Here is a 26,885-nt window from a genome sequence, read left to right as displayed (position 1 = left end):
CTATATAAATAACCTCTTTGCTTCTATTTTCTGTTTTTATTTACTAAGGTTTTAATGATTTTGAAATCTTGATACTTATAAATTGTTTAATGTATTTGACACAGAGGCGGAGCCACCATATAATCAATGGTGGCACGTGCCACCAGTTAAACGGCTGTCAATAGGTTGTCCAACGGTTGTTCACCGAGTAAAATATTTGAGCTTTGAGTGGTGCACCCATTAAAAATAAATTGGTGCTACCGTTAACTCATATGAAAACAGATTTTTAAGCAATTCACAATTAGTAGATGAAGAATTTAGTATATAAATTTGCTTTAAAAAGTTGGATTTACTACTGTGAAATAAGACAGAAAGAAATTTTATAGAAAGAGAGGCGATATCTCAGGGAGATTTGAGGAAGAAGAAGACTAGTCCCACCTACTCATTTAACGTTTACTGTGATGTGTAGAGTGAAAATATAATATCTTCTTTAGAACCCGTGTTACTAAATGGGTATATAATTTAAACCCTCGAGCCCAATAGATTTATACCTTTAGCCCTTTATATATTTATATAAGTCAATTTTAGATATGTTATCAACGACTAATTTTATGCCTAGTAAAATTTATACTTCTAATGTAAATTGTACATGTAGCTTTTAATAACAACAAAAAAGAGACGGAGTATTTATAAAAAAAACATATAGAAAATACTTACTATATAATATAATTAATAAGAAAAAATAAAAAAGATGTTAATAGATTCATAACCATTAACACAATATATAGTTTGGCTTCATTGTAGCGTTTGGTATTTCGGTAATGGGTTAAGGGGTTAACCTTATTCGTTTTATATTGTTATATATTAATGTATTGTTGTGTTGTAGCTAACCCTCCGGGTGTAGCTTATTGGCGTTGTTCACATCGTCGTTGGTGAACTTACACTTTGTTGATGTCTTTAGCTTGTTGCTTAGAGGTAGTACGGTATGCTTAGTGTAGTTGCCTTATACATGGATGCTTTGGTATGCGGTATTTGTTATTTGTGTGGCGTGTCCATTTTATACATATATATGTATGTAGTATATTATCATTCACTAAGCATTAGCTTACCCTCTCGTTGTTTACATTTTTATAGATTGCACAGATGCGGTGGCTCGGGTAAGCGCGGGGACTAGTGGACTTGCGTAGTTTTCTTTAGAAGACTTGCTTTTGGATTTTGGTTAGGATTGGGTAGCGTGTCCCCAATCCCATGCTCGATCTATGTTTTGTATAAACTAATGGGTCGAATGGTCACGTGTGGTAATTTGGGTCGATGTGGGCCCGGTGTCATAAAACTCGGTTTTTATTGTGAAAAACTCTTAGTTTAAACTATTGTAATATATTGTGAAAGTGTTTTGGTTTAAAAGTGTCGGGAAGCGGGTTTTTCGCCCGCGTGTGTTCGAAAACTGATCAGAATGTTTTAGTTCATTTGGACGCCGTCCCATATGGCTGGACGCCGTCCTGGTCTTTACTACTGGACGCCATCTAGATATCTGGACGCCGTCCAGATCAACTGTTCCAGAAATTTTTTTTGTGGCACATTTTCGAAATGTTAACGGGTTGGGTTGTTACAAGTGGTATCAGAGCATGGTCTAAGGGATTTAGGTGACTTGAGATAGGTGCCTAGACTTAGACTTTTGTGTGTGCTTATTTGTTGCGGGACTTGTAGGATTACGGGTCGGAATGGGAATTTGGTTAGTGCCTTAATTGATAGGTGGACTAACATGTATATTAATACGTGGATATTATTAATATACGATTGTGTTATATTTGTGTTTATGTTGCGTTACGAATATCATCGAGCAAGATGGTCATTGTACTAATGAGGGGATACGATGTGTGTGCGTAATAAGGACTTGTAAACCTTATTACGGGTGCAAATCGTGTTTAACAAGTGATGTACCACGAGTGTCGAGCAAGATGGGGCGGTGTTGTGCGTATGGTTTTATACGTTCGTAGACTAATCATTTTGCACTCTTTAGAATGACGACGCGAAACGATATCGAGACGAATGAAGAGGAGTTCAACTCTAGAGTTGCGGGCGCCGTTGCGGAGCAAATGAGTGCATTTCGAGAAGAAATGGATAGGAGGTATTCTGAATTTCAAAATAGTGGTGAAATGGAGCATTGTCTTAAGAGCTTCATGAGAACTAAACCTCCGATGTATGACGGGAAACCGGATCCTTTGGTTAGCACCACATGGATTTCGGATGTTGAAGGGTGTTTTCGTACTATTGAATGCCCTCCAGAGAAAAAGATGAGACTCGCTACTAGTTTGTTGCGGGGTAGGGCGAAGGATTGGTTGGATGGTAAGATTGATCTTGTCGGCGGTGAAGCGTTTATGTCGTTATCGTGGGACGAGTTTAGGAAGGAATTCTTCGAGGAGTTCCGGACTTCGACCGACTTGTCGGAATTGCGTAATGAGTTGCGAAATTTGCAACAGGGTTCTATGGATTTGAATACAATCAAGACGACCCTTATGGCGAAGGCTCGTTTTTGCCCGGAGTATTTGGGGATTGATCGTTTGTTGATGGAGGATTTCTATCAGACTTTGAATGATGACTTGAAGAGTAAGATTAGCCGGGGCTACGCGAAGTCGTTTGCGGAATTATTCGCGGTGGCTAGAGGTTTTGAGTCGTATTCACGATCGAAGATTGGTAAACCTTCAAGTGAGAGAAGGGTTGTTTCGTATGGTGCTCCAAGTAAGAGGACTAAGGGTCCGAGTGTGAGCACGGGTGGTACATGGACGAGTATATCAGATTCTAGTGCATCTAGATGTTACAATTGTGGCATGAGGGGTCACAAGTCTTGGGAATGTTCGGTACCAAAGGGTGATGGTGTGGTGTGCTTTAATTGCCGAGAAGAAGGACATCGTAAGTCAGAATGTCCCGAGTTAGCGGGGACGGGTGCGGCAAGGAGACGTTAAGGTACATTTCATTTTAATAAATATGTCCTTTGATTATTTATTATGTGCCGTTGAGTTGAGTTTATTAGATGCATTATGTTGTGCATGTTATTGATATGGGTGACATTCCTAATGGAAGTACCCTATGGTGACATTGATTGTCGGGTGAAGGGCGTAAGACTTGGTGCAACCAAGCATTCCTTAGTATTTGGAAAATGTTTCTACCAAGCCATATGTGTGGGCTTCGGTGTTCGGATATTAAGCGCGTGTTCGCATTTGTGTTGAATTGATGAACCACGAGGTTCGACGGGTGGTTAAAACCCTTGAGATCGAGAGTTTTGGATCTTGATGTATGTTGGTAAAGGAGTCTACGTGACGCGACATTAGGTGCCTCTTTTATACCTACTAGCGTGGTGTTCGACTCCGATGGTGTTGAGGTTACATTGTACTTAGGGTACCGGAGAAACCCGTAGGTACATGAGTGACTAGGTGAGAATTTGACAAACTATAGCAATTGGATGATTGCGGGATTAAAGTTTGTATAATTGTGGTACACTTTTCGTTCGAAGTGTTTATGGAGTGATTGAAATCTTTCATGTGCTCAAGGTTGGGGCAAGATGTGGTGATGGGTCGTGTGAGCCCAATTGTTGGTAAAGTCTACCTTTGGTAGCATTGTACGGTTGTACGAGTTGTGATATTGGAACGTGGTTCCAAGTGGGGGAGTTACACTCCCGCACGAGGAAGTCTTAGTGTGAGATTTCGGATGATGCTTTTGGTAGATCCGAAAAAAAAATGTTGTCGAGACCTGGTTTTGGTCGATTTGTGGTAGAGTACAATTTCAGATAAATTGTACTTATGGTTTGGATTTGAATTATCACCGAGGTGGTAATGTGGTAAATCTCATTGAGAAATAATGGACGTGTTTGGTGAGCAAGGTGAAATCCTTCGGTTAAGGGAGGTGTGTCGGATTCTCTTCTAGAGAATTATTGTTTTGTGCCTATGTTTGATATAGGTGGTTCTTGCTCGAGTGTGTGAATGGTTAGTGGTATCCGTTAGGATTCACTATGGCGTAGCAGAGCGCGATGTTACGCTACTCGTCATTCGAGGCCAAAAGGGCGTTGATTGATGAAGCATGACTTTCAGAGTCCGCTGACTTCATCATGGTATTGGTGATTAATGAAGCATGACCTTTAGGGTCCGCCGACTTCATCATGGGAGTATGCGATTAGTGGAACATGACCTTCGGGGTCCGCTGACTTCATCATGAGCGAGGTGTTATATCGGTGGAGCATGACCTTTGGGGTCCGCTGACTTCATTCGGTGTTGAGATTGGTGAAGCATGATCTTCGGGTCTGCTGACTTCATCATGGTAATGGATCGCGTGTGGTTTCGGATTCACGATGACGCGTGTGGTTTCGGTCATCTTATTGTGGAAGTGAGTCGCGTGTAGTTCGGATTCACAAATGACTCGTGTGGTTTCGGTCATTGTATTGAGGAGTGAGTCTCGTGTAGTTCGGATTCACAAATGACTCGTGTAGTTCGGTCATTCCTCTGGGATAGTGACTCTCGTGTAGTTCGGATTCACTAAGGCGCGTGTAGTTCGGCCAATCCCGATTGTTGTTGTGGTGAAGGTAGTGAGTCGCGTATAGTTCGGATTCACTAAGGCGCGTGTGTTTTCAGCCAGCCTTCATGTTGTTTGAGCTATTGGTTGTTTTATACACCAATGGTGGGGTCGTAAGGACCAAGTCATGTGATCTATTGGTTGTTTGATACACCAATGGTGGGTCGTAAGGACCATGTTGCGGGAACTATCGGTTGTTTTATACACCGATGGTGGGGTCGTGCGGACCATGTTGTGTGATTAGTGATGCGATAGCCGTGTTTCGCTCACGTGTTGTTACGGGTGTGACAGTAGTCGATTTTGTACACCTTGGGATTAGCGTTGCCATAGTCGTTTGGGCGCTATCGGTTTTAACCGATTGGATTATGATGTTACGGTAGTTGCGTATTGTTCGTATTGCGCACTACAAGGGATGTTTAGCGGTAAGTGTTATTCGTAGGGATTCGTTTGGATTGGTCTTCATCGTTTTGGATTGTTGACTTTAGGATTGAGACTTGGTTGCTTTTAGCATTGTACTTGGTAATGATACGCTAAGGGGTTGATATCTCGGTTCGAGATTGGTTGAGTTTTCCCGATGCGAGGGATTGAGCATGGTTTTAGTGCTCGAATTGTGATTTGATAAATCATGTGTGACGATTTTAGTTGTTAAAGGTGATTCATTAGGAAGAATTGCTTGGGAAAGTCGGATTGGGACTTATGTTGAGGACCCTTGAGTGTGGTCCGTACGGTTAAGTGACGAGGATCACGAGGACGTGATCAATTCTAAGTGGGGGAGAGTTGTAAGACCCTGATTTCTGTTTCAGGCAAATGGGACGCCGTCCAAGATTTGGGACGCCGTCCAGAAATGAAAGGTGGGACGCCGTCCAGGGTTTAGGACGCCGTCCAACATAACTGGCGGGCCAGCTGTTTTAATTAGTTTAAACGGGGCAAAATGGTAATTTCACTTGGGTGCCAGTTTGGAGCCTTCAAGGCTGATTCATTGATCACTTTGGATCATTTTCTCACCAACCAAAAACACTCTCATCTTGTTCTAGTGAGAGAGTAAGAGTTTTAGAGAGAGAGAGGTTGATTTGGAGAAGAAGGAGTTGGATTCTCGCTAAAGCTCGGGTTCTAAAGTTGTTCATCTCGCTCCTAGCTACGTTGTGGTGGTATTGGTAAGCTCAAACTCAAAATTTCATTTGTTTAGATTTGATATTCAAGTTAGAGTTTTGAGCTAGATTGTTATGAAACCCTTTTAGATGATGAAATAGGTTTATGGTGACTTGTTGTTCTTGTCACTTGGCGGGTTTTGGGTCGGTTGACGATTTGGCCTTGATTAGGGTTTGATTTGGAGTTTAATCACTAGGATTAGTGATTATGGATGTGTTGGAACCCTTTTGGGTGAGTTTGGTTAACTAATTTTGAAATGGGTCAAATTAGGGTTTTGGTGTCAAAATGGGTATGACACGTATTTAACACTTGTGTTCGGGTTTAATTGACGTGTTAGAACCATTTTCACTCGTGTTAGTGATTATTGGTTAGTTTGGGCGCGGTTTGTGCTTGGAGGTGCATTTGGGTCGAAATTTGCATTAAGTGTAAATTGGGTTGGTTTGTAAGTCAACCCTAATTGTGTTGTTTGTAATGTGATAATGGAATAGGTACTTTCCATTTGGCGCGTTGCGGATTACTTGGAAGCATTCATCAAGACGACTAGGTGAGTGTTAATATCCTATATGCATATGTATGTGTAGGATGGGTGCGGGTCGGGTGAAGTGGTTCTCGGTTATAGAGCTCACTTCACATATAGGTGGATTTGATGGACTTGCGTTTAGGTCCAATTGGCACGGTTGTGCATTTTGGTTGACCACCTTTGGCGAGGTACACGTTTTGTGTGTACGTTATCACACGTGTTTGTGATGTGGAGTATATAACCCCAATGGCGAAGGGTTGATATTGTTGTGATGTGGATAACCCCGATGTGGTGGATTTTATAATCTCATGACTGTGGGTTTTGAATTGGAGAAGTGGATCTCGTGTAGTTCGGATTCACGATGACACGTGTAGTTCGGTCATCTTATTGGAAATGAATCTCGTGTAGTTCGGATTCATGGTGACTCGTGTAGTTCGGTCATCTTATTGAGGTAGTAATCTCGTGTGGTTTCGGATTACTAAGGCTCGTGTAGTTCGGTCAACCTCGATGTTGTGAAGATAGTAATCTCGTGTGGTTTCGGATTACTAAGGCTCGTGTAGTTCGGCCAATCTTCATTGTGGCGTTTGGTATTTCGGTAATGGGTTAAGGGGTTAACCTTATTCGTTTTATATTGTTATATATTAATGTATTGTTGTGTTGTAGCTAACCCTCCGGGTGTAGCTTATTGGCGTTGTTCACATCGTCGTTGGTGAACTTACACTTTGTTGATGTCTTTAGCTTGTTGCTTAGAGGTAGTATGGTATGCTTAGTGTAGTTGCCTTATACATGGATGCTTCGGTATGCGGTATTTGTTATTTGTGTGGCGTGTCCATTTTATACATATATATGTATGTAGTATATTATCATTCACTAAGCATTAGCTTACCCTCTCGTTGTTTACATTTTTATAGATTGCACGGATGTGGTGGCTCGGGTAAGCACGGGGACTAGTGGACTTGCGTAGTTTGCTTTAGAAGACTTGCTTTTGGATTTTGGTTAGGATTGGGTAGCGTGTCCCCAATCACATGCTCGGTCTATGTTTTGTATAAACTAATGGGTCGAATGGTCACGTGTGGTAATTTGGGTCGATGTGGGTCCGGTGTAGTAAAACTCGGTTTTTATTGTGAAAAACTCTTAGTTTAAACTATTGTAATATATTGTGAAAGTGTTTTGGTTTAAAAGTGTCGGGAAGCGGGTTTTTCGCCCGCGTGTATTCGAAAACTGATCAGAATGTTTTAGTTCATTTGGACGCTGTCCCATATGGCTGGACGCCATCCTGGTCTTTACTACTGGACGCCGTCCAGATATCTGGACGCCGTCCAGATCAACTGTTCCAGAAAATTTTTTGTGGCACATTTTCGGAAGGTTAACGGGTTGGGTTGTTACACTGAGAGTACAGACATGTCTCAATTCCATCATCAACGGATTCTAGATCCAACATATACACATTTTGAAATCTCCAGGCCACAAGTGTTGGCCTTCCTTTAGGATCATAAATAATACCAGCTTTCTTCCTAATTCTGATTTCACAGTCTTCATCAGCAATTTGGCTCACACTCAGCAGATTATGTTTCAGCCCTTCAACTAAAGCAACTTTCTTGAATGTAACACTTCCAGCTTTAACAGTACCATAACCAATAGTGTTTGCAACAGAATTATCCCCATATCTTACAGAGGGACCCTTTTCTTCAACAAACCCTACTAGATGCTCTTTGCATCCAGTCATGTGTCTTGAGCAGCCACTATCCAGATACCACATATTACCCTGCTTCACAAGACACAAATAAAAGAGAATGATTAGTTTTTAAGGGGAACCCACTTTTCAGTGGGTTCAATTGGAGTGCTCTTCACTCTCCAGACAAAAGCTTTGTTTTCAATCCAGATCAACTTGTCCTTAACATATTTTAAGACACTTTTAGTTTCACAAACTTTGGGTTTCCATTCCTTCTCAATTTTCTTAGGAAAACAAAATGTTCTTTTAACTGAAGGTTTTTCTTGACTCTTGATTTTTTCATTGAGTTTTGAAATTTTCTTTTTGAGTTTATGAATAGTCTTAGCTTGATTTGACTTTGACTTTCTCTTAGTTGACCTTTTTGGATCTGGACAAATACAAGTGTCAGAGGATGATTCAGAGTTGTCCTTGCAACTTGATTCTTGAGTGTCAGACTCTATGTCAGAACACACACTTTTATTTTGAGAGACTAAACTGTTAGAGTCTGAAGGTTTCAAAAGTTCAGACTCTAATAGATTTTTACTTTCAAGTATTATAGTCTCAGAAGGCTCAACAGGATCTAATGACCTAACAAAATCATTGGTTAAAATCTTTTTGTCACCATCAAATTTTACGAATGTGTTTGGTAGAATATCAGGTTTGAATATACTTGGATCAACTTCCATATCATTATCTAATATGTAGTTTTCACCTAGTATAGCTTTGACATCATTTGGAATTTGTTTGGCAATAACATCAGAATTCTTTTTGAAAGATACACACCAAGATTTACAAATTGATTCATAGTGTTTTGACCTTTTAATGGATCTTCCTAATTCAATATTTAATCTTTTAGTTTCTTCTGTATATGCCATTTTATATGTGTCAAGTTCAACCTCACATTTTTTTTAAGACTTTAATTTCAGCATCTTTGTCTTTGATAACATTTTTAAGATCAAAAATTTGTGTTCTTAACCTATCAGTATCATCTAAACACCATTGAAAGTCAAGCAACAAGTACTGAAACATTCTCACTTTTTCATTATCAAGATAGTTCACAAAGTTTTGTACCTTATAGGCAGAAACTTTATTACAAGTAGTGTCCTTATCCATCTTCTCAACAGCTTTCAGATCCTCCTCAAACTTGCTAGAACCACCATCCTTTTCAATTATAGACATAAGACACTTATCCTCCTCCTCATCAGATGATGAGTCTTCATCTTCCCATGCTTCTGTGTACAAAGCTTTCTCTTGTTCTTTGTTCTTAGACTTTTCTGCTTCACTATTTAACTTCATGTACTTCAGCTTGTACTTTCTTGCTTTGTCAACAGACTTGTTGGAGTTTGAACCTCCTTCACCCTTAGACCAGCAGTCAGCAGCTATGTGACCTAATTTTCCACACTTAAAACATTTAGCTTTCTTTGGATCAAAAGTACCCTTGCCTTTACCCTTCTTGAAACCAAACTTTTTCTGCTCAATTCTTTGAGTCAAAAGAGCCATCTGTACTTCCAGATCTTTAATCTCCTCATCAACATCATATTCACTATCATCATCAGAAGTTTCATCACTCTCAGATTCAACCTTGCTGGAGTAACTAGAGAATAACTGCTTATTCTTCTTTGTGGTAGCCACCAATGCAGCTTCTGGATCTTTAGCAGTTTTCTTAGCATTGATCTTGTTCTTCAGTTGTGTTTCCTCAAAGTTTGATAGTATACCAAACAACTCACTTAGCTCATAATCATCTATCTTCTCATTAATTATCATAGAGGTAATCACAGATTCAAAGTTTGAAGGTAGCAGTTCAATGAACTTTTGACACAACACTTATTGTGTTTTCTCTACACCAACACTTTCAAGATCATTTATCAGAACCTGAAATCTTGAATGAATATCACTTAAAGATTCTTTAGGCTCAGCAGCAAAATTTTCATAACATCTAATCACTAAAGATACCAAAGGCACTACACTAACATAGTCTTACACATCAGTAACATACAGAGCTAGGCAGTGATTCAGCTAACAAAGGAGCAATAGCATCAACAAGCTATTCACTAAAGGTACCAAAGGCACTACACTAACATAGTCTTACATAGCTATACAATAAGGGTATCAATAACTCTACACGACTATTCACTAATGGTATCAATAGCTCTACACGGCTATTTTACTCTCATAGCACTAACAGTTATACATAGCACTAACGGCTATACATAGCACTATCGGCTATAAATACAAGAGGATCGTTGACCTTACAAGGTCTACAACTACTAGCTGATCAAGCTAGATCTGTAACGATGACCCTTGTTATTGTAACATTATACCTCTCCTGACGTTTATAAATGTCAGTTGCAATATACTGCCATTACAATAACCAATGAGCCCAACCCTTCTATACACGGTTGGCCTCTTTTGTATCTTCTATACACGGACAGTTCCCACATGTGCACATAAACCACCTACAACCTCACGGTAGGTAACATCACTAATAAACACGGGGCTCCCTAATTAGGTATGTTATAGATTCAATCTAATCGGGCAACATGATAAAAGCAGTATCACCTACTACTTATAATTACAAAATTAATCAACATGCATACATAGATTATCATAATCTTTACTAGCATAACAGTGGGTAGTAACTAAACTTTTTGCTAAATACCAATATCCATAAGGATAGTCCCACTCACCTATTACCAGCAAGAACTCAATGGTCTAATATTACTGAGTCTTCTCCGTTCCTTTATCACCTAAGAACATCATATACTGAGTTAGTATACTTTTCAATCAATGATATAATCAATTCATACTATAAACAACATCTTATAACTCTACATTCATTATTTGACAAGGCTACATAACTGTCCATACGAAAACAACCCTCATACGCGTGTAAAACAAAGCATACAAGCTATCATATCTTTTTAATCCCAAATAAAGTTTGATTTATTATTTTAAAACCTTACTATTGGAAAGTAGACCTTATTACGTTTCCAACGAAATTTGATTCATCAAAAATGGAGTTACGGTTTGAAAGTTACGCCCAAAATAAATTTCACAAAATGCTGACAACCTGCAACCGTACAAATGCATCGGCAACCGTACGGATGCATCTGTATCCGTACGGATGCATCTGTATGCATATGGATGCATCTGTATCCGTACGGTTACACCAAAATGGTCCGAATACAACCCGTATCCGTACGGATGCTGTTCATCAGTACCAGGTCGCCATTTTCGTGATTTTAAGCCCCAAATCTCGTTTTTGCACTGTTTTGACACGAAAAATCACTTAGGAAACATACATAACTCATATTCAAACGTTTACCAACGTCAATTTGACACAAATAACACTTTTAGATAAAGATTTGGTCAAAAACCCATTTGACATGAAACAATGATAAAACCTAAATTAAGCACAGATTAAAGCAGGAAATCGTTATGTTAATACCTTGTTTAAGCTATTGAAAACACAGAGAATCAATTAAACAACTCGATTTAACACAAAAACGAGAATCAAAAACTAGGGTTTAATGATTTGGGAGCGTTTGTGTATGTGTTTGTGTTTAGGGTTTCCAAAATTGGAAATGAAACAAGAAACGGGTATAAAAGCAGGTGAGGGTTTCTTCATAGTGAGGAAACTTCTTCCGTGTCTCACACGGGTATTTACCAGTTATCTGAAACACAACGTACCTCATTAAGCGGCCCTAACGAGGTCCGATTTAAATAAACAAATATGTTGTGTGATCATTGTCACAAACTGGACCCAACTAAAACACCAAATAATTATAACATATAATTATATAGCGACTGGCGAAAATCTGGTAATTGGGTTTGATGTGGACTCGGAGAAGTTTAGGGAAATACGAATGCCACCCGAACCGAGAATATATGATCATGCGAGTTTAGTGGATATCAATAATTAATAATTGCATTCACTTGTGTATTAGTAATAATTATGATGGGGATACAACTAGTGTTGATTTTTTTTTGAATAATAGTTTGGGATCACCCAGAGGACTAAACCACCCACGCAATAATCTCCCGCAGTTGCATAACCTACCCCAACTACTTCCATCGAGGAAACCCGGGCCAATCCGAATCCGAGGGGTTTTAAAGAGACTATTGGAGTGCTTTCTACCCGATACATGTTGAGTAACGGGAATTGGATTGTGATCAGCATTTTGTAAAACCCTAGTTTACAGAAAGGATATGAAGACGATGCATGGCGATTTTTTGTATCGGGTTCCATGGTTTCATGATAGTGGTTTATCCGGGTATGTTACTACTGATATGAGAAATTTAAGACAAATAAGGTACATTGAAACTCTTGTATCGCCCTACAATACGTAAATGAGTTATATTTTACATGATAAATTGATAAATTGTTATGGTTTTGAGGAAGAAATAAAACATCAATGTATATTAAGCTTCATCTGTATTTACCAGGTTCATCATTCTGTATTTAAAAGTTTGAAGCTACTACAATTTGACTTAAAATCTTGAAGCTAATACAGTGCTACATTTAAGCATATTTTCGGTAGGAGCTTATTTATTTGAAAAAAAGTAAAGCTTAAAGTTCTGAAAAAGCTTCAAAAAAATCTTCGTAAACATACACAAAAAGGCTAAACGTTTACAAGGGTTATTATAGATAAACATGTGTCAGCGTAGCAAGCAGGCACAAAAAGGGCAGTTGGCGGCTCATATTAAAAACTTAAACAAAAATAATCTATTGTAAGAAATACAATATACTATAGATTTTTTTTTTTTTTTTTGAAAGGCATTATTTTATAGCACCCATTGAACCTATCACCTTGAGGTTAACTCTGGTTTCCAAGGAACAAACTGGTAGATCATTGACTCTGAATGAATGTGTGAATTCTGTCAATCATATAAATTGAAGGTAAAACAATGCATACCCATAAGTTATACGGAGTAAGATTTATGTGAAACTATACTTAAAAGAAAATTAAGTCCTGTTCCCTATGGGTTCCAACCGAATTATGAAATCGGATAGAGACCCAAGTTTGGTGTTCATTTAAATGGTGAAATAAAGGGTTAAACGCCAGACGAGCAATAAAGTCATGAATGACTAAACCTACAAATATACATTTACTAATCCTTACGCTAATACTTAAAAAAAAAAAAAATACAAAGAAGGAAAAACGCTTCATTCATATGATGATGTCCATAGCCAAATTAAGCGCACCAACTGGATCATGCAAACTCTCACCAGACAGCACAATAATAATTTACAGCAATAAAAATAACTCACTCTCTCGCTCACCTAATTACACAACATTCTCAGTTCTATGCTAACTTCATCATATTCTTAAAACTCATCTAGGTCTTGAACTTGAGTGGTGGTGGCCCTTGCTTTCCTGCTTAATTCGATCTGCATACATTGGCAATTGAATTATCTCGTTGATCTCACCCAACAACACTTCCTCTGTTATGTTGTCCTTTATGCTCCGCATCACCTGTTTTGTTGTTTACAGTTAGGAGACCATGTTACAGAACTTATTGCAAACAGACAAAATATTTAGAGATGACAATTTCTACCCATTTACATATTAGTCAAAAAACAAAGCAGACGGAAGAATGGGTGAAGGGTCCAAATGGGTTAAAACTTGAAAGTCACCGAACATCTATTTTCAATGATATATAATATTATAATGTCCTAAATCATTTTTATTTAAAAATGATGTTTATGTTTATTATTGTGACGAGTGTTTGCTGATCAATCAAAACCCCAACCATTGATCCGCACTACAAACTGACCCGTTTGGCCGTTTCAAACTGAACCTGATTTGAACCATCACAAACCCACCCGACCCACCCATATTGTACATCTCTGGAAGAAGTTGATAAACACAGTTGTGGGAATAGGAAGTGGCACCTTTCTATATGTGTTGATATCATTTGGTGTAGCTTTATCTGTCCTGACTCGCATACAGACCCATACTTCTTCCTCTTTATTCCAAGCACACTCAATAATCTTCCCCAAGTATGATGCAGGATCAATATCATCTGCAGATTCACACGAACAACATCAGGAAACCCATAAGTTAAAACTCTCAAACACTGGAATCAGAGGTGGGTGGCAAATTCAACCCATTTTCATGTAAATGTGTTGATTTGGGTTATGTTCTATCTCCAATGGGTCAGACGGGATAAACAAAAAGATTCGCCTACAAAAGGGGTCGAACAGGTCAAGCAGGTTGATAGTTGTTTGAAGTGTACTAAGATGCATAAAACATCCTAAAGTACTTTATAAAAAATATTTAATATTTTAATCATATTTAATGCATTAGCTAACTAATAATTTCAGAAAGAACTGGACAATCTCATACGTCTCATACTAACTATTCGTTTTGACCTGTTCAGTCTGACCCACCAATTTGGCAACCATTAACTGAACAATTAGGTATATCAGAACTAGAAGTGGGTTAGATTTTTACTGACCACCAAATGCAATTTTGTTCCCATCCATCAACTTTTTCTTCCCTCGTTCAAAAACAAAAAGTAGTTGACGATCTTCAGCCATCTGTAATTGCAAGCATGAAAATGAAGTAAACCTTCCTAGCCTTAAATACATGAGATACGTAAGCAAACAACATTAAAAAAAGTTGATAATTAAACCTCAAAAAGGAAATCAACTGAGTTCATTGATGCATATTTCCACTTCAACAGTCCTTCGTGTGTACGAGCAACATAAGCATCATCCCAACCCTGCCACATAGACCCAATCTAAGGCAAACATGAAAAGTTATGTAAATAAAAATAAAATGTGTAGTGGATTTAAACCTGAAATACAAGACCATCTGCATCATGCGAAAGCTTTGGAATGAACTCCTTTAATAGTTTAGTGACAGTAGAAAGCAACCAAAAGTCTTTCCTCCGTACCTAGAAAATTCAAGAGATTTGTAATACACTAAACAAAGAAAATGAATATTAGCAGAATAAAAGTTGTAATTAATTGTCTGCAAAAATACCCTGAATGGCTCCAAGTCATATCGGTACAAGGAATTTCCATTTTTGTAAATATTATGTCGTTCGCGGTTTCGAGGTTCAACTACTTCCTTCTCTAACATTTTCCATCGTTCATGAAAAGGTCTCTGTATCAAGTTTCAAGTAGCAACAAATTAGTAACATTATATTTTTATTCACTAAATCCACAAACTATAATTTTATCTTCAACCAGATCAGACATATTAAGCTAAAAGATTTGACGAATAGGGAACTAGTCAAATGGGTCAACGAGTCGAAACTCATCCGAAGTGTACTAAAATACATAAACATTTCATATAAGATAAATCACTTCAATATATACGTTTAGGTTGTACTAATATCATAACTTTTAAAATAATATTTACCCCAACGATGGAGATTTGATTAATTGCCATCAAATCATAAATCAGATAACGTCTTTCTTGTTTATGAGTGTCTGGCACAGTATCGATTATCATCTCACCATCAAGCAGCGTAAAGTGATGAACCTTCTCAGCTAAACCCTAGCAAAAATAAATTCAAATTTTTATGTCACATGTTGACCTTAAAGCAAGACTTTTTCTACAAGAAAATTCAGGATAACATACTTCATTATTTAGCTTCCATGGAAATTTCATTTGGACCCTTCGGAAGACGAAATTTCTATCAATTAGATAACATCCATCCATAGTAATTAACATCATATATCTTGTACCATCAGCTTTCCATGTAGCATAATAGTAACGTTGTCTAAGAAGTTGCAAATTCTCCCTGAACATTATATAGACATGGGTATAATAGTCAAACCTTGCATGTCATGAATCACACATATCATATAATTTTTCTAATTATCAATCAAGGTACCAAACTAAAAATGAAGAAAAGTTAAGGTATCAGACCTATCTAGAGAAACGGGATGCGACCCAGGAAATTGATGGTTCCCCCTGGCCTGAAAGGAAAATACATACACCATTTATGATAGCAGAAAGAAGAAAAAAAACTTGACACTAATAAACACAGTGGTAGGATCAAGGGGGAAGTAACCAATCGGGGGGAAGCGGGGGGAAGCAAAATTTTTTTTTTTTTTTTTCGTTTTATAAAAAAACTTTGTTCACAAACGTTATAGATTGGATGAAAATATGAACATTTAATAAAGACACTTTGTGATAAATGTTTTTATTTTGGCGGGAAAACGCTCGAAGAAGTAATATATAACAATTATCGTGTTTTTCGAGCGTATGTTGCGGTTTTAGATATTAGGGTTTAGATATTAGGGTTTAGAGGGTTTAGATATTAGGGTTTAGAAATTTAGGGTTTAGTGTTTAGATTTAGTGTTTAGATTTAGTTTTTAACACGAACGGTTTAGAGTTTAGGGTTTAGGGTTTGGTGTTTTGGGTTTATGGAATAAACCCAAAACACCAAACCCTAAACCCTAAACCCTAAATCGGGCTAAATTTTACTTCACAAAACATGAAAAAAAAAAACGTTTACATTCTTCACGAACAATATTATCTTGAATGTTATTTTTGCCGATCGTTTTCCCGCCTAAATAATAACATTCATCACGAAGTGTCTTTTCTAAATGTTCATATTTTCGTGTGATCTTGATGCCGGAAAAAAAAATTTCCAAAAAAAACGGAAAAAAAAAGAAAAAAAAAAAATTTGCTTCCCCCCGATTGGTTACTTCCCCATTGATCCTGCCCCAATAAACACATAAGCTGCTAAAATGCAAATAATAAAGATAACTATAACCAATCAAAAAGAATATTATTTACCCCTGCAGTTATCTTAAGTGCTTGATAACAGAACTGCCTGAAAGCATCTTGCTGATCCTGAGGGATACTGTCACCCAAAACATCATCATTTGTCATCACTCCCTCCGGTTCATTACTCTCCTAATACAAATAAAACATGTTCAAAATCAATTTTGTAAGACTTTTTAAATTATAAAAAATAAATATAAGTTAAAACAGTAACACAAGGGCAAAAATGTACATTAAGAGGTTCCAAAGGTACTCCATCATCATCTTCATCTGGTAATGCCTCTCCATTTAGATCAAATTCAGAAGATCTTTTCCACTCAGGAGTTGAAGGGCAAGTAATCATATCAGGTTTTCGTTCATGATAAAATGTGTACAAGGCTTCGATATAGTCTGGTTTATATATTCCTGGTGGACGTGCTTCCGAAAATATGTTTATTGCCTGTACAACAAGTAATCAATACAAGTCCGTAACATGAAATGAGCTTCATAGAAAAAAACAAAACCATATCACCTGAATAACTGACCTGAGTTAAAGATATTGGCAATGTTCGCATGAGATAATGAATAATCATATACCCTGTACGGTTATGCCCATGTGTGCAATGAACCAGGATATACTTCTTTATGTTCTTTTGTCGTACTATAAATTGAGAAACCTGAAGATGAAATATATTAGGTTACTTTTATCAGTGTCTTATTTTAATTAGTTCTTCAACATTTTCGTCTATATTAATGATTTGGAAAATGGTTCGACACATTTTGAACAAACGGGAATAATTAACTTTTAGAATAACTTGCCTCGTGCACAAACTGATTAACAGCCTCGTTCTCTGGTACAGAACCCCGTCCCTTGCAGTTGATCTGAATCAAATTTCAAATTAAAATATTACACAAATAGGCAAAAGTGGTATTTATATATTTATATAACACAATACTCCAAAAGCTGACTATAAAGAATTTGGAAACTAACCTTAACATACTTGATGCCTTCTTTTTTCCAATCATTTACAGAGTAGTAACGAGTTGTATTTGTAAGATCAATCACTAACCCTAGCTGTAAAAGAAGTAGTTTTCAATAAAAAGCAATCTCATCTTATAATTAAGAAATGTAAGATTTACTGTCAAGATAGAAAAATTAATTGACTTTACATACTCACCTTTCGACCCAAAACTCTTTGTTGGTGAATGACTTGTCTATATGAGTATCTTTTACCAGGAACAATGCAGTCGTTGAAAGACTCGCCAAGAGGAACTTTAGAAGGAACAATACAACCTATTTCTTGACCATATGCTGGACAATCCAACCATCCTAAAATATAAAGTATAAGATAAAGATTTATAATGAGAACGTTACAATTTTGAGAATAAATCAACAATGCAAAGACCCAAATTCACAATATTGGAACATTAAATTTACCTGGGGGAAGTTTACTCTTATCATAAGTTCTTTGGTGTTTTGCATGAAGAGGATTGTCATTCAAAGACGAGTATGCCCGATGTTGTGTTGGTCTATCATCCGGGCGTTCTCGTTTCATCTTTTGCTTTCTTTCTTCGCGTTCCTGACTCAACAATATAATGTTGTTAGACATAAACACGTGAATATATCATATAATGCTAACTATTATTTGTGACCAATTACATCAAACAGTATGTACTGAAACTGCACATGTATACTTAGATAAATGAGAATGAAAGATATACCTTAGAAACACACGGACACAAATATATTGATGATGAGGATGATAAAATTATTACTGAAGTAAATGAAAAGGCGTAAAGAGAGTGACGTACCCGACGCATAATATCGACTGAAGACTCCACATGTTCTACATGTTGTTGGTGATGATAATTTTGACTATGTTGTTCTTCGGGTGCACTTTCTTCACTGCAATTTGGTTCAAAAACTTCTTCATCTTCTTCAGGTTCTGGCGATGCATTTAGGTCCATGCTAACGTTTATTCAAGGCACGCAGATGCACATTTGACGAAGTTCCACTGACCGACTTATATTGGGTCTCAAAAATAAACCTAAAATAACTATATCACCTAGTAACGAAAAAGAAAACACCATCATTATTGACATCATTTAACTTAATTTTAAGCATATTCGGAAGTAGACTAAATAAAGGACCAGAAAGTCCTAATTCACATTTAAATAAAACTCTAGCCTAAATCAACAAAATAAGGGCTAGCTACACTTGAACTTCATAATCCCCAGTACTAATCTTATATTTATACAATAATCTCAAATCAAAGATAAATTGTAACCCTACTATACCTATTAAACCAAACTATCACTAATTCTCAACTACCAGTACGATCAAACACCACATTCAATCTTAATACCGTACTTAAGCAAAAACCTAACTAACAAATCCATCACAAAACATACGTACCGACTACAAATTGAATACAAAAAACAACAATAAGCAGATAAAATGCGTAATGAACAAGTTTAAGAGACAACAGTACAAACCTCGAATAACAATTGTAGAGATTTCAGTCCATGAACCATGCAAATTTGGAACCGTTGCCACTATTAATTGAAGGAGAGTGATAAAGCTTGAAAGATTTGGTGAGTTATAAACCCTAGAAAACAAATAAGAAAGAAGGGAAATAGAAAAGAAACAGGAGATCGCAAATTTATTTATTTTAATTTGGAATTTTATTTTAGTTACTAAAAAAGGACATGACGAAGGACGATGACCGATAGAAAGAGCTAGCGAGCGAAGAGGTATCAAAGATTCCAAATTTCAATAATTTCTAATTTCGTTTTTATTTAATATTTTTATTTTTATTTTTATTTTTATTTTAATTCTGCAAAAAAAGCAATATATTAGATAACCTTGGTCAAAACAATGAAGAGTTAAACATATTACAATGACAGAGGCTTGATAGCTCAAAATGAAAGATAACAACATAAGAATGTAAGTAGTGCAAATGAGACAATAACGTCTAAAGCAACAACAAATAAGGATTATCTTCCTATATGTAGGCTTGAAGACTATAGCAAAAGTTGAAGTTTGTTGTCCAAAGAAACACTTTTAACTTGATACTGCGTACAATGACCGACCAACAAGTGCATTTACCATTGAAAATATACTCGTTCCTTGTAATCTAAATGACCCAAATCGTAGCCGGGCCTATCATCCTCCAAAATATCTTATCGTCGATACCTAAACCGTAGTACCAATCGACCGAGAAATCAACAATCGAGCCCGGCAAAACCCATCTATCATACCAACACCTGATTCACGATATGCCGGATAGCATCGGAAACATTATATGAACCAACCGAAACAGGGACCACACAACCAAATCTTCCTCTTGATCGTTGAGCTTGTAAGGAGATAAAATTGTCGAGAGGTGTTCACTTTTCAAATGATCGTACATACGGTGGCAAAGAATGGGGCAAGTGAAACTCATTGCAGATGCTTTCCAATATCTATTCTTTGAACAATTCAATAGAGTGAAGAAATCATCTCTCCATATAGAAAGTAACCTCCGGATCTACCCTCGGCTATAACTTGCACGTCATGGAATGAAAAACGTTTCCATATTTCATTCAATAAAGGTTGTGACACTTCTTTTACCATCGCTTTTTGTCTTGCCAAAAAATGTAATAGGAAGTTATCGACTAGGGTACCCACCATCCTACCTTTAGACTTATTACCGATGTCGTGGGTATTCCACGAGGCAAGCCTCATGGTTTTGATTTGTTAGGGGTGACTTCGTAGTCGGCCATGTTCTTCATAAGCACATCGAACTTGACCAATTCTTCTTTATAGCTTAGTTTTTTATCCCCCATCAAATGACCTTTCTAATTTACTTTTTTGGCTTTTGAATCTTGACATACTACCTGGCTTATTTCGCTAGTTGTATCAAAGATGCTTGCTATGTTTTGTATATCGTTATACCACTGTCTGGACTTGGATGTTGAAGGTAGATTGTTGTTTCCGTTCACTGTTTGAATAGTAGGGTTGTGATCTCCATCGTTAAAGAGACTTCTTTTTCTAATTTTGTCACGAAATCTTACATTCTTTCACCAATACAGTGACCAAAGGGAGATTTATCAATAGGAGTTTTTGAATTAGGAGATGAAAAGTTGTTCACAGGTTTAAAAAATTGTGTATCTTGATTGGAAGAGACTTTTGATTAGTCAAACTTGTAGGAAGGGTAGGAAAGTCTTTTTCAATAATAAAAAAGGACTTATCTTGGGGAGAGATTATATCTGTTGGACCATCCGTATTTTCTTTTGTATCTTGTACCTTTAAGGTGAAAAGAGATCTTTTGATACTTTCTGCTTTTTCCTTTTGTGATTTAACAGTTGTAAAGACCCTTTCTAATGAAAAGTGAATCTGTGGAGATTTGTTACCGTTATTCTTGATAGGGTTGAGAAATTCAAATCGTCCTCCTCGCCGGCAATCTCCCCTTCTTCCGGTTGGACATCCTGTGACGAATTTTAGAATTCCTGCTCTTCGTGTTCGCTTCCCATTGAATCTTTGTGTTCATTGATAACTTTGTTAGTGTATTATAAAAGCTGATTGTACTCATCAATATGATCATCCTTCACCAGCTACGCGATATCGGTTGAATGGGCTTCTTCAACCCAGAGTTTGCATATAAAATTCTCCGAGATCTTAGCCGATACATATTTATTGATTAGTCCAGGATCACTAACTTCGACCAATGTAAACAAAGTATCGGTTTGTTTCAAACGATGAGTGTTTCTTTCGATAAGTCTAATAGTCCCGAATTCCTTTGCCACCTCAATCGTACAATCTGGGAACACAATTCATATGGGACACCTTTTATTGCCAGACGTGTGATTCTGGAATAAGTCTTCCTTCTTTGGTTCATAGGTTGAACGTTGAGGAACTCTAATTCACTCATTGTTGGTCCCATAACCGTTCTTTGATAACTTTCGATATCGCTGCACTGTACAGCATATCCGTATAGACCTCAAACTGAAACTGATTTTATAGCTATATTGTGACTTCTTAATCACTTAAACAATTTGTTGGTGCATTATAGTCCTCAGGTTCATTACGATCAAGTTAGAATGCGTAAACATTTAATCTTCACCTCTGGAATGCAACCGTACGGATGCAGTATGCAACCGGACGGTTGCAGGGGTGCAACCGGACGGTTGCACACGCTGTGTATATATAGAGAGAATTTCGGTTTTCTTGTTTAGGTTAACGATCCTAGCCGCACTAAAACATCTAAACCGATTCTCTGGTCATCTAGCATTCATCTAGGTCGATCTTTAACACCCTAAAGTCGTTCTATATCTAAAGATCAAAGTATATTTGCGTGTTTTGAGTATAAAACCCTATATCGAGATTTTTCACACTCGATATAGTATATTAGGTTGTTTAATCCTGTTTACACGATCCTACAAGTGGTATCAGAGTTTGTGTACGTGATTGAACGATCATTTTTTGTCAAAATCGTTGAATTTTGTGTTAAGTTTTGGGTTTTTGTGGTTTTGTTGAAAAATCCATAAATCTTAAAACTTTCACTTGTTTGATCATGTTTTTGTTAATCTAAAACGTTAATAAGGTCGATTTTAATGTTTTGAACGTGAAAAACTTAAACTTTTTGATCCAGATCGAGTGCTAGATCCCATCCAACCTAAAACCCTATTTTTCGGGCTGCTTTCTGCCTAGATCCAATCAAGAACACAACCGCACGGTTACACTCTGCAACCGTGCGGATACACCATCCGGTTACTACAACCACACGGATACAAACCTGCATCCGTGCTTCCTCTAACTGTCCTTTTACAACCGTGTTAATCTTAAACCGTACAGACACAAACTGTACCCGTCCGGTTACACTCTCAACTGCCCGGTTACACTTTGAAACTGTGCTTACTGCAACCGTATTTGTTCAACCGTGTGAACCTTGCATCCGTGTTATTTTCTGAAACCGTGTATTGCAACAGTGCTCTTTTCTGCAACCGTATATTGCAACCGTATGGTTACAATGTCTGATCAGTTTGACAGTTCAGAAATGGAATTTGCTCTAGTTGGTTCTTCATCATCGGGTTTACATCACTTGCTTAAGACAGAGAATGAGATAGGTAGTGCATATCGTGTTCCTAGGCTAGAATCACTTGATGACTTTGCTGAATGAAAACCTAGGTTCTTGATCTCGTTAAATGGGATAGATTCTCGTTTATACAACTTCTTGAAAGTTGAGTATACATTCCCACTTAAGGATCATGGTGAACCAAAGACTCCCATGGAGCTAAATGCGGTTGAAAGAGAGGACTATAACTTAGAATGCAAAAACTACAGTCATGATGTGTCAAGACGTAACCTTTAAAATGTAGACAATATGCTTAATAATTAACACATAATACAGGCAACTAAAACCCGATCATGTAGTAACTAGCAAGTAAATTGACCAGTTCGATCCACATGGAGAAGTTTGTTTAAATGATTTTACCACGATTAATTATTCTAAAAAGGGGGTTTGTATTTGAAGTTGTATTTTTGTTTAACGAAACAGTAAATAAAAATAATAATTAACAAGAATGAGAATGCGATGTTTACTTCTTTGCTTGATAAATGACAGGGATTGTTCTTTTATAATTAAAACCATTATGCGATAGTTACAATAGAGTAGTTTATATCAATTTCACAATATCTATAAACTTAAGAACTATGTTTAATCAACAAGATTCTTTCTTGGTTAAATTCACATAAAATCTAGTTTACTAAGATCACTCTAAGTAAACTACATGATTGTAAAACCTAAATATCATCCAATTACCATCCTATATTCACATATAGGTGTCTAGATCACTAGGTGTTGAAGTACAAATTATAGCCTTTGATAAATTCACATAAATCAAGTCATAACTCGTATAATTGAACTAGAATATAAAGATAGTTACAACAATGGATTTCTTGAAAGAACATGGTGATTTAGATTGATTAACTAACTAGATTCAACCCGGTTAAACTCACGTGAAACCTTAATTACAACAATCACTTGAGGTAATTTCATAACTATGTTGCTTTGGAACTTATTCAATTACCGAATTAAACACATAACAAAATCACTTAAGTGTATGTATCTAATCGTCTAGATTACTAGATGTATTGAAGTATAGATTGTTTTCCTAGTTAACTCACATTAATAGGTTGCAATCTATATAATTGAAGTAATGATCTAAACATGCATAACAATGGTTCTTACAGTTGAACTAGATAATTAAATCAATCAAACATATGTATAACTAGCATAACATCAAAGTATAGAACAATCCCAAGCCATAAATCTTACATTGAAGCAAACACACAAAATCTTACATTGAAGCAAACACACAAGGCTTTTAGCCTAACATAATCATAGTAGAACTAATGAAACAGTAAATACAAGTTGAATTCATGTTAAAAAGATATAGAACAATAGTACCAATTGCGATAAATGATCCTAGCTTAATATTGATGTTGAAAGAGTGGAGATTAACTTGCAGCCTTCCTTGGACCTTGAAAATCGTCTTAAAACTGGAGGAGAACGTAGTAGTGAAGGTCTCTCAAGTAAGTAACCATTTGCTTCATTAAATAGCCTTAAAAGTTAGGTATTTTGGCCAGAAAGTGACCGGATGCGCCGCATCTCTTTACGTTTAGTAGATTCCAGCTCGATTCTGCACTCAGGACTGTCGACAGGGGGTCAGATGCGCCGCATCTGGGACAGATGCGCCGCATCTGGCTTGGATGCGCCGCATCCATCTCAGATGCGCCGCATCTGTTGCTATTTTGGCCCAGAAGTCTTCATGCTCCGCATCTGAAACTGTCGGGAGTTATTTGGTGCAAAGATGCGCCGCATCTAAGAGAGATGCGCCGCATCTAAGAGAGATGTGCCGCATTTGGACCCGTTTCAGTGGTTTCGGGCTGTTTTACGCATTCGATCTTCGTTTTAACTCTGTTTTCGATGTTGGTCTTCATTTATTCATTCACAATGGACTTTTTACAAATGTGCATGAATTACAATACATATGTATAACAATTACATATAAATGGAACAACATTGGATCGAAATAACGACAATAAACATGTATAATTTTGGCGTTATCAAAATCCCCACACTTAAACCTTGCTTGTCCTCAAGCAAGACTTACAAGAAATCAAAATTTACTACAGTAAACACACTTATTTAAGTGAGAACACAAAAAATGGGACTCACACTCACTCGATATAATACACAAGACACACAAGTTATTTAGTAACACAATAACTCACGCTATATGGAAATCACACTCGAGTCACAATATATACACACTCACACTTTTATTTCACACACGAATCAAACTCACGCGTTTTGAGTATACACACACCTTTGGAGTACACACGCGAAATGAAATCACGCCAAAGTCGAAAGGCGGGTTTTAAAGTCCACATTTCTTGAAAATTTGGATCCTTAGGGAAATTAGGACCTTTGCTAAAAACCTTTTATGTTTTGAAAATTATTCATGTTAGTTTTTACACTAATCAAGTTTTCTGGTTTTAACCTCAAAGCCCGGTTGAGGGTAACTGAAAACCAAAGCCTCAGTCGGCGCTTAGCAAGCTACTCGCCCCCATGATTGAAGTATCATGGAACTTGAAACCGGATGTCCTAAAAATGGTTTTACACAATATAGTTCATAAAATAGCATAAGTTTTAGAAGAAACTATATCATGTCCAAATATCATCGGTGAACCATGAGTTTGCACACCTCAATTTGTTATGGCATATGTATGTTGACCGCGGTCAACATAGATGCGGTTGATCTTTACGGAGATCATCCATCTGGGGATTAGATTCATTAGTCTTAAAAGCTAATTTGCACTGTGCCCCCCATTGTACGAGACAGATCCATCTCATGGTTAGGATAAGTCTGACCACCAAAAACCCTGTTTGATGCTAAGGTGAGGTGGATTTCCAGCCGATGATAGAGATGACTTTTCAAGATTTTTCATCAACCTACAGCTGTTCTGGACTACGACTTCTAACATAAGTTAGCAAGTGTGTCATATTGGAATACTTGACTTCCATCACAATCATTACATGGATGAGCATTGGATTAGATTGTTAGAACAACATATTACTTGATGACTTTCATTTCATCCAGAATGTGGTATAGCATGATGATTATATCTTTTATATGAAAAACTCAATCATTTGGTTGTTTCTTAATTTGTTTTGTGATAATAATTTTGGTGTATACACCTAGTTTTAAAATCTACAAATTTTAAACAAAATTTGAATTTATGAAGATAAAAGTTTAAAAATTTTCACCATTCTAAGCCTTTTTAACCAAAATCAAAAACCCGAAAGAATTTATAACTTCCTCCCCACACTTGAGTTCATGTATCGCCCTCGTTACATGAAATCAGAAAAATTTAAATTCAAGAGGGTCAAAGAGTGTAAGAGAGTTTATTACTTTCAAGGTTTAAAACCGAAGTTCACGGGATGATGGCGCTGAACTGAATGCCAGCATAAGAACATCATCCGCTTCTTGCAACCACAAAACAATCACCAATCAAGTATGTGCTGAACTTACAGTCAGTCTTTGTAAAAATGCAGCATATAGCACAATGCTCACCTGTAGCAATTCAAACAAAGGTACCATACGCTTCACACAAATAAATGGGGGTGTACTCCATGTACTAAAAACCCCACTTACAATTATCTAAATTATTCAAATTACAATTATCCAAAATATTATCTAGTTATTACACACCAAACTTGAAAAGAAATTGTTTTTGAAACAAACCAACATCAACCAAACCTGTCACACATCAGGAAAAATTACGTCATCTTCAGAAAAATCCCCAAAATGAGTTACTTGGGCCAGCTCCACCTTCGCTTTGATTTCCCGCGTCGTCGTCCTGAAATATTGAGGGGTTGTACCCCTGATAAGTTCCTTGAGCAGGGACGACCGCAGTGTCTTCAGTAGGCAGGTTAGGAGGAGGAGGATAAGGCGCAGGATATGGATCACCCATTCGAACCCAAGGATCGTATGCAGGCCAAGGAGAGGGGGTATAGTTAGCGGGATCTACAGCGTATGACACTGTCTGTTCATGTATCCAATTAAGCTGATTTTGCTGCCCCGCTTGAGTATACCATGTTCGATCATTCCCAACATTAATGTAATGTTGCATCTCCCTGTTACCTGCATCGTAGTGATCAATTACCTTTTGGGTGTTTCGATCACT

The 26,885-nt window shown here is 37.1% G+C and overlaps 1 protein-coding gene across 1 annotated transcript; it reads right to left on the bottom strand.

Moving 5' to 3' along the window:
- Positions 1 to 13,098: 13,098 nt before the first annotated feature.
- Positions 13,099 to 19,322, bottom strand: LOC139851959 (uncharacterized). Its single transcript, XM_071841155.1, has 18 exons — positions 19,148 to 19,322; positions 18,464 to 18,717; positions 18,090 to 18,231; positions 17,830 to 17,981; positions 17,643 to 17,726; positions 17,471 to 17,533; positions 17,197 to 17,328; positions 16,905 to 17,111; positions 16,685 to 16,804; positions 15,809 to 15,858; positions 15,518 to 15,680; positions 15,296 to 15,433; positions 14,915 to 15,037; positions 14,727 to 14,825; positions 14,562 to 14,651; positions 14,385 to 14,466; positions 13,819 to 13,949; positions 13,099 to 13,399 (listed from the first exon to the last, which is right to left on the bottom strand). Exons 2-18 carry the CDS (start codon positions 18,617 to 18,619, stop codon positions 13,259 to 13,261), a joined length of 2,073 nt encoding a protein of 690 aa, XP_071697256.1. The 5' UTR covers positions 18,620 to 18,717; positions 19,148 to 19,322; the 3' UTR covers positions 13,099 to 13,258.
- Between the last annotated feature and the right edge of the window lie 7,563 nt (positions 19,323 to 26,885).

Source organism: Rutidosis leptorrhynchoides, chromosome 6, assembly GCF_046630445.1.
Source record: "Rutidosis leptorrhynchoides isolate AG116_Rl617_1_P2 chromosome 6, CSIRO_AGI_Rlap_v1, whole genome shotgun sequence".
Lineage (NCBI taxonomy): Eukaryota > Viridiplantae > Streptophyta > Magnoliopsida > Asterales > Asteraceae > Rutidosis > Rutidosis leptorrhynchoides.
This window is presented reverse-complemented; position numbering and strand designations above follow the sequence as displayed.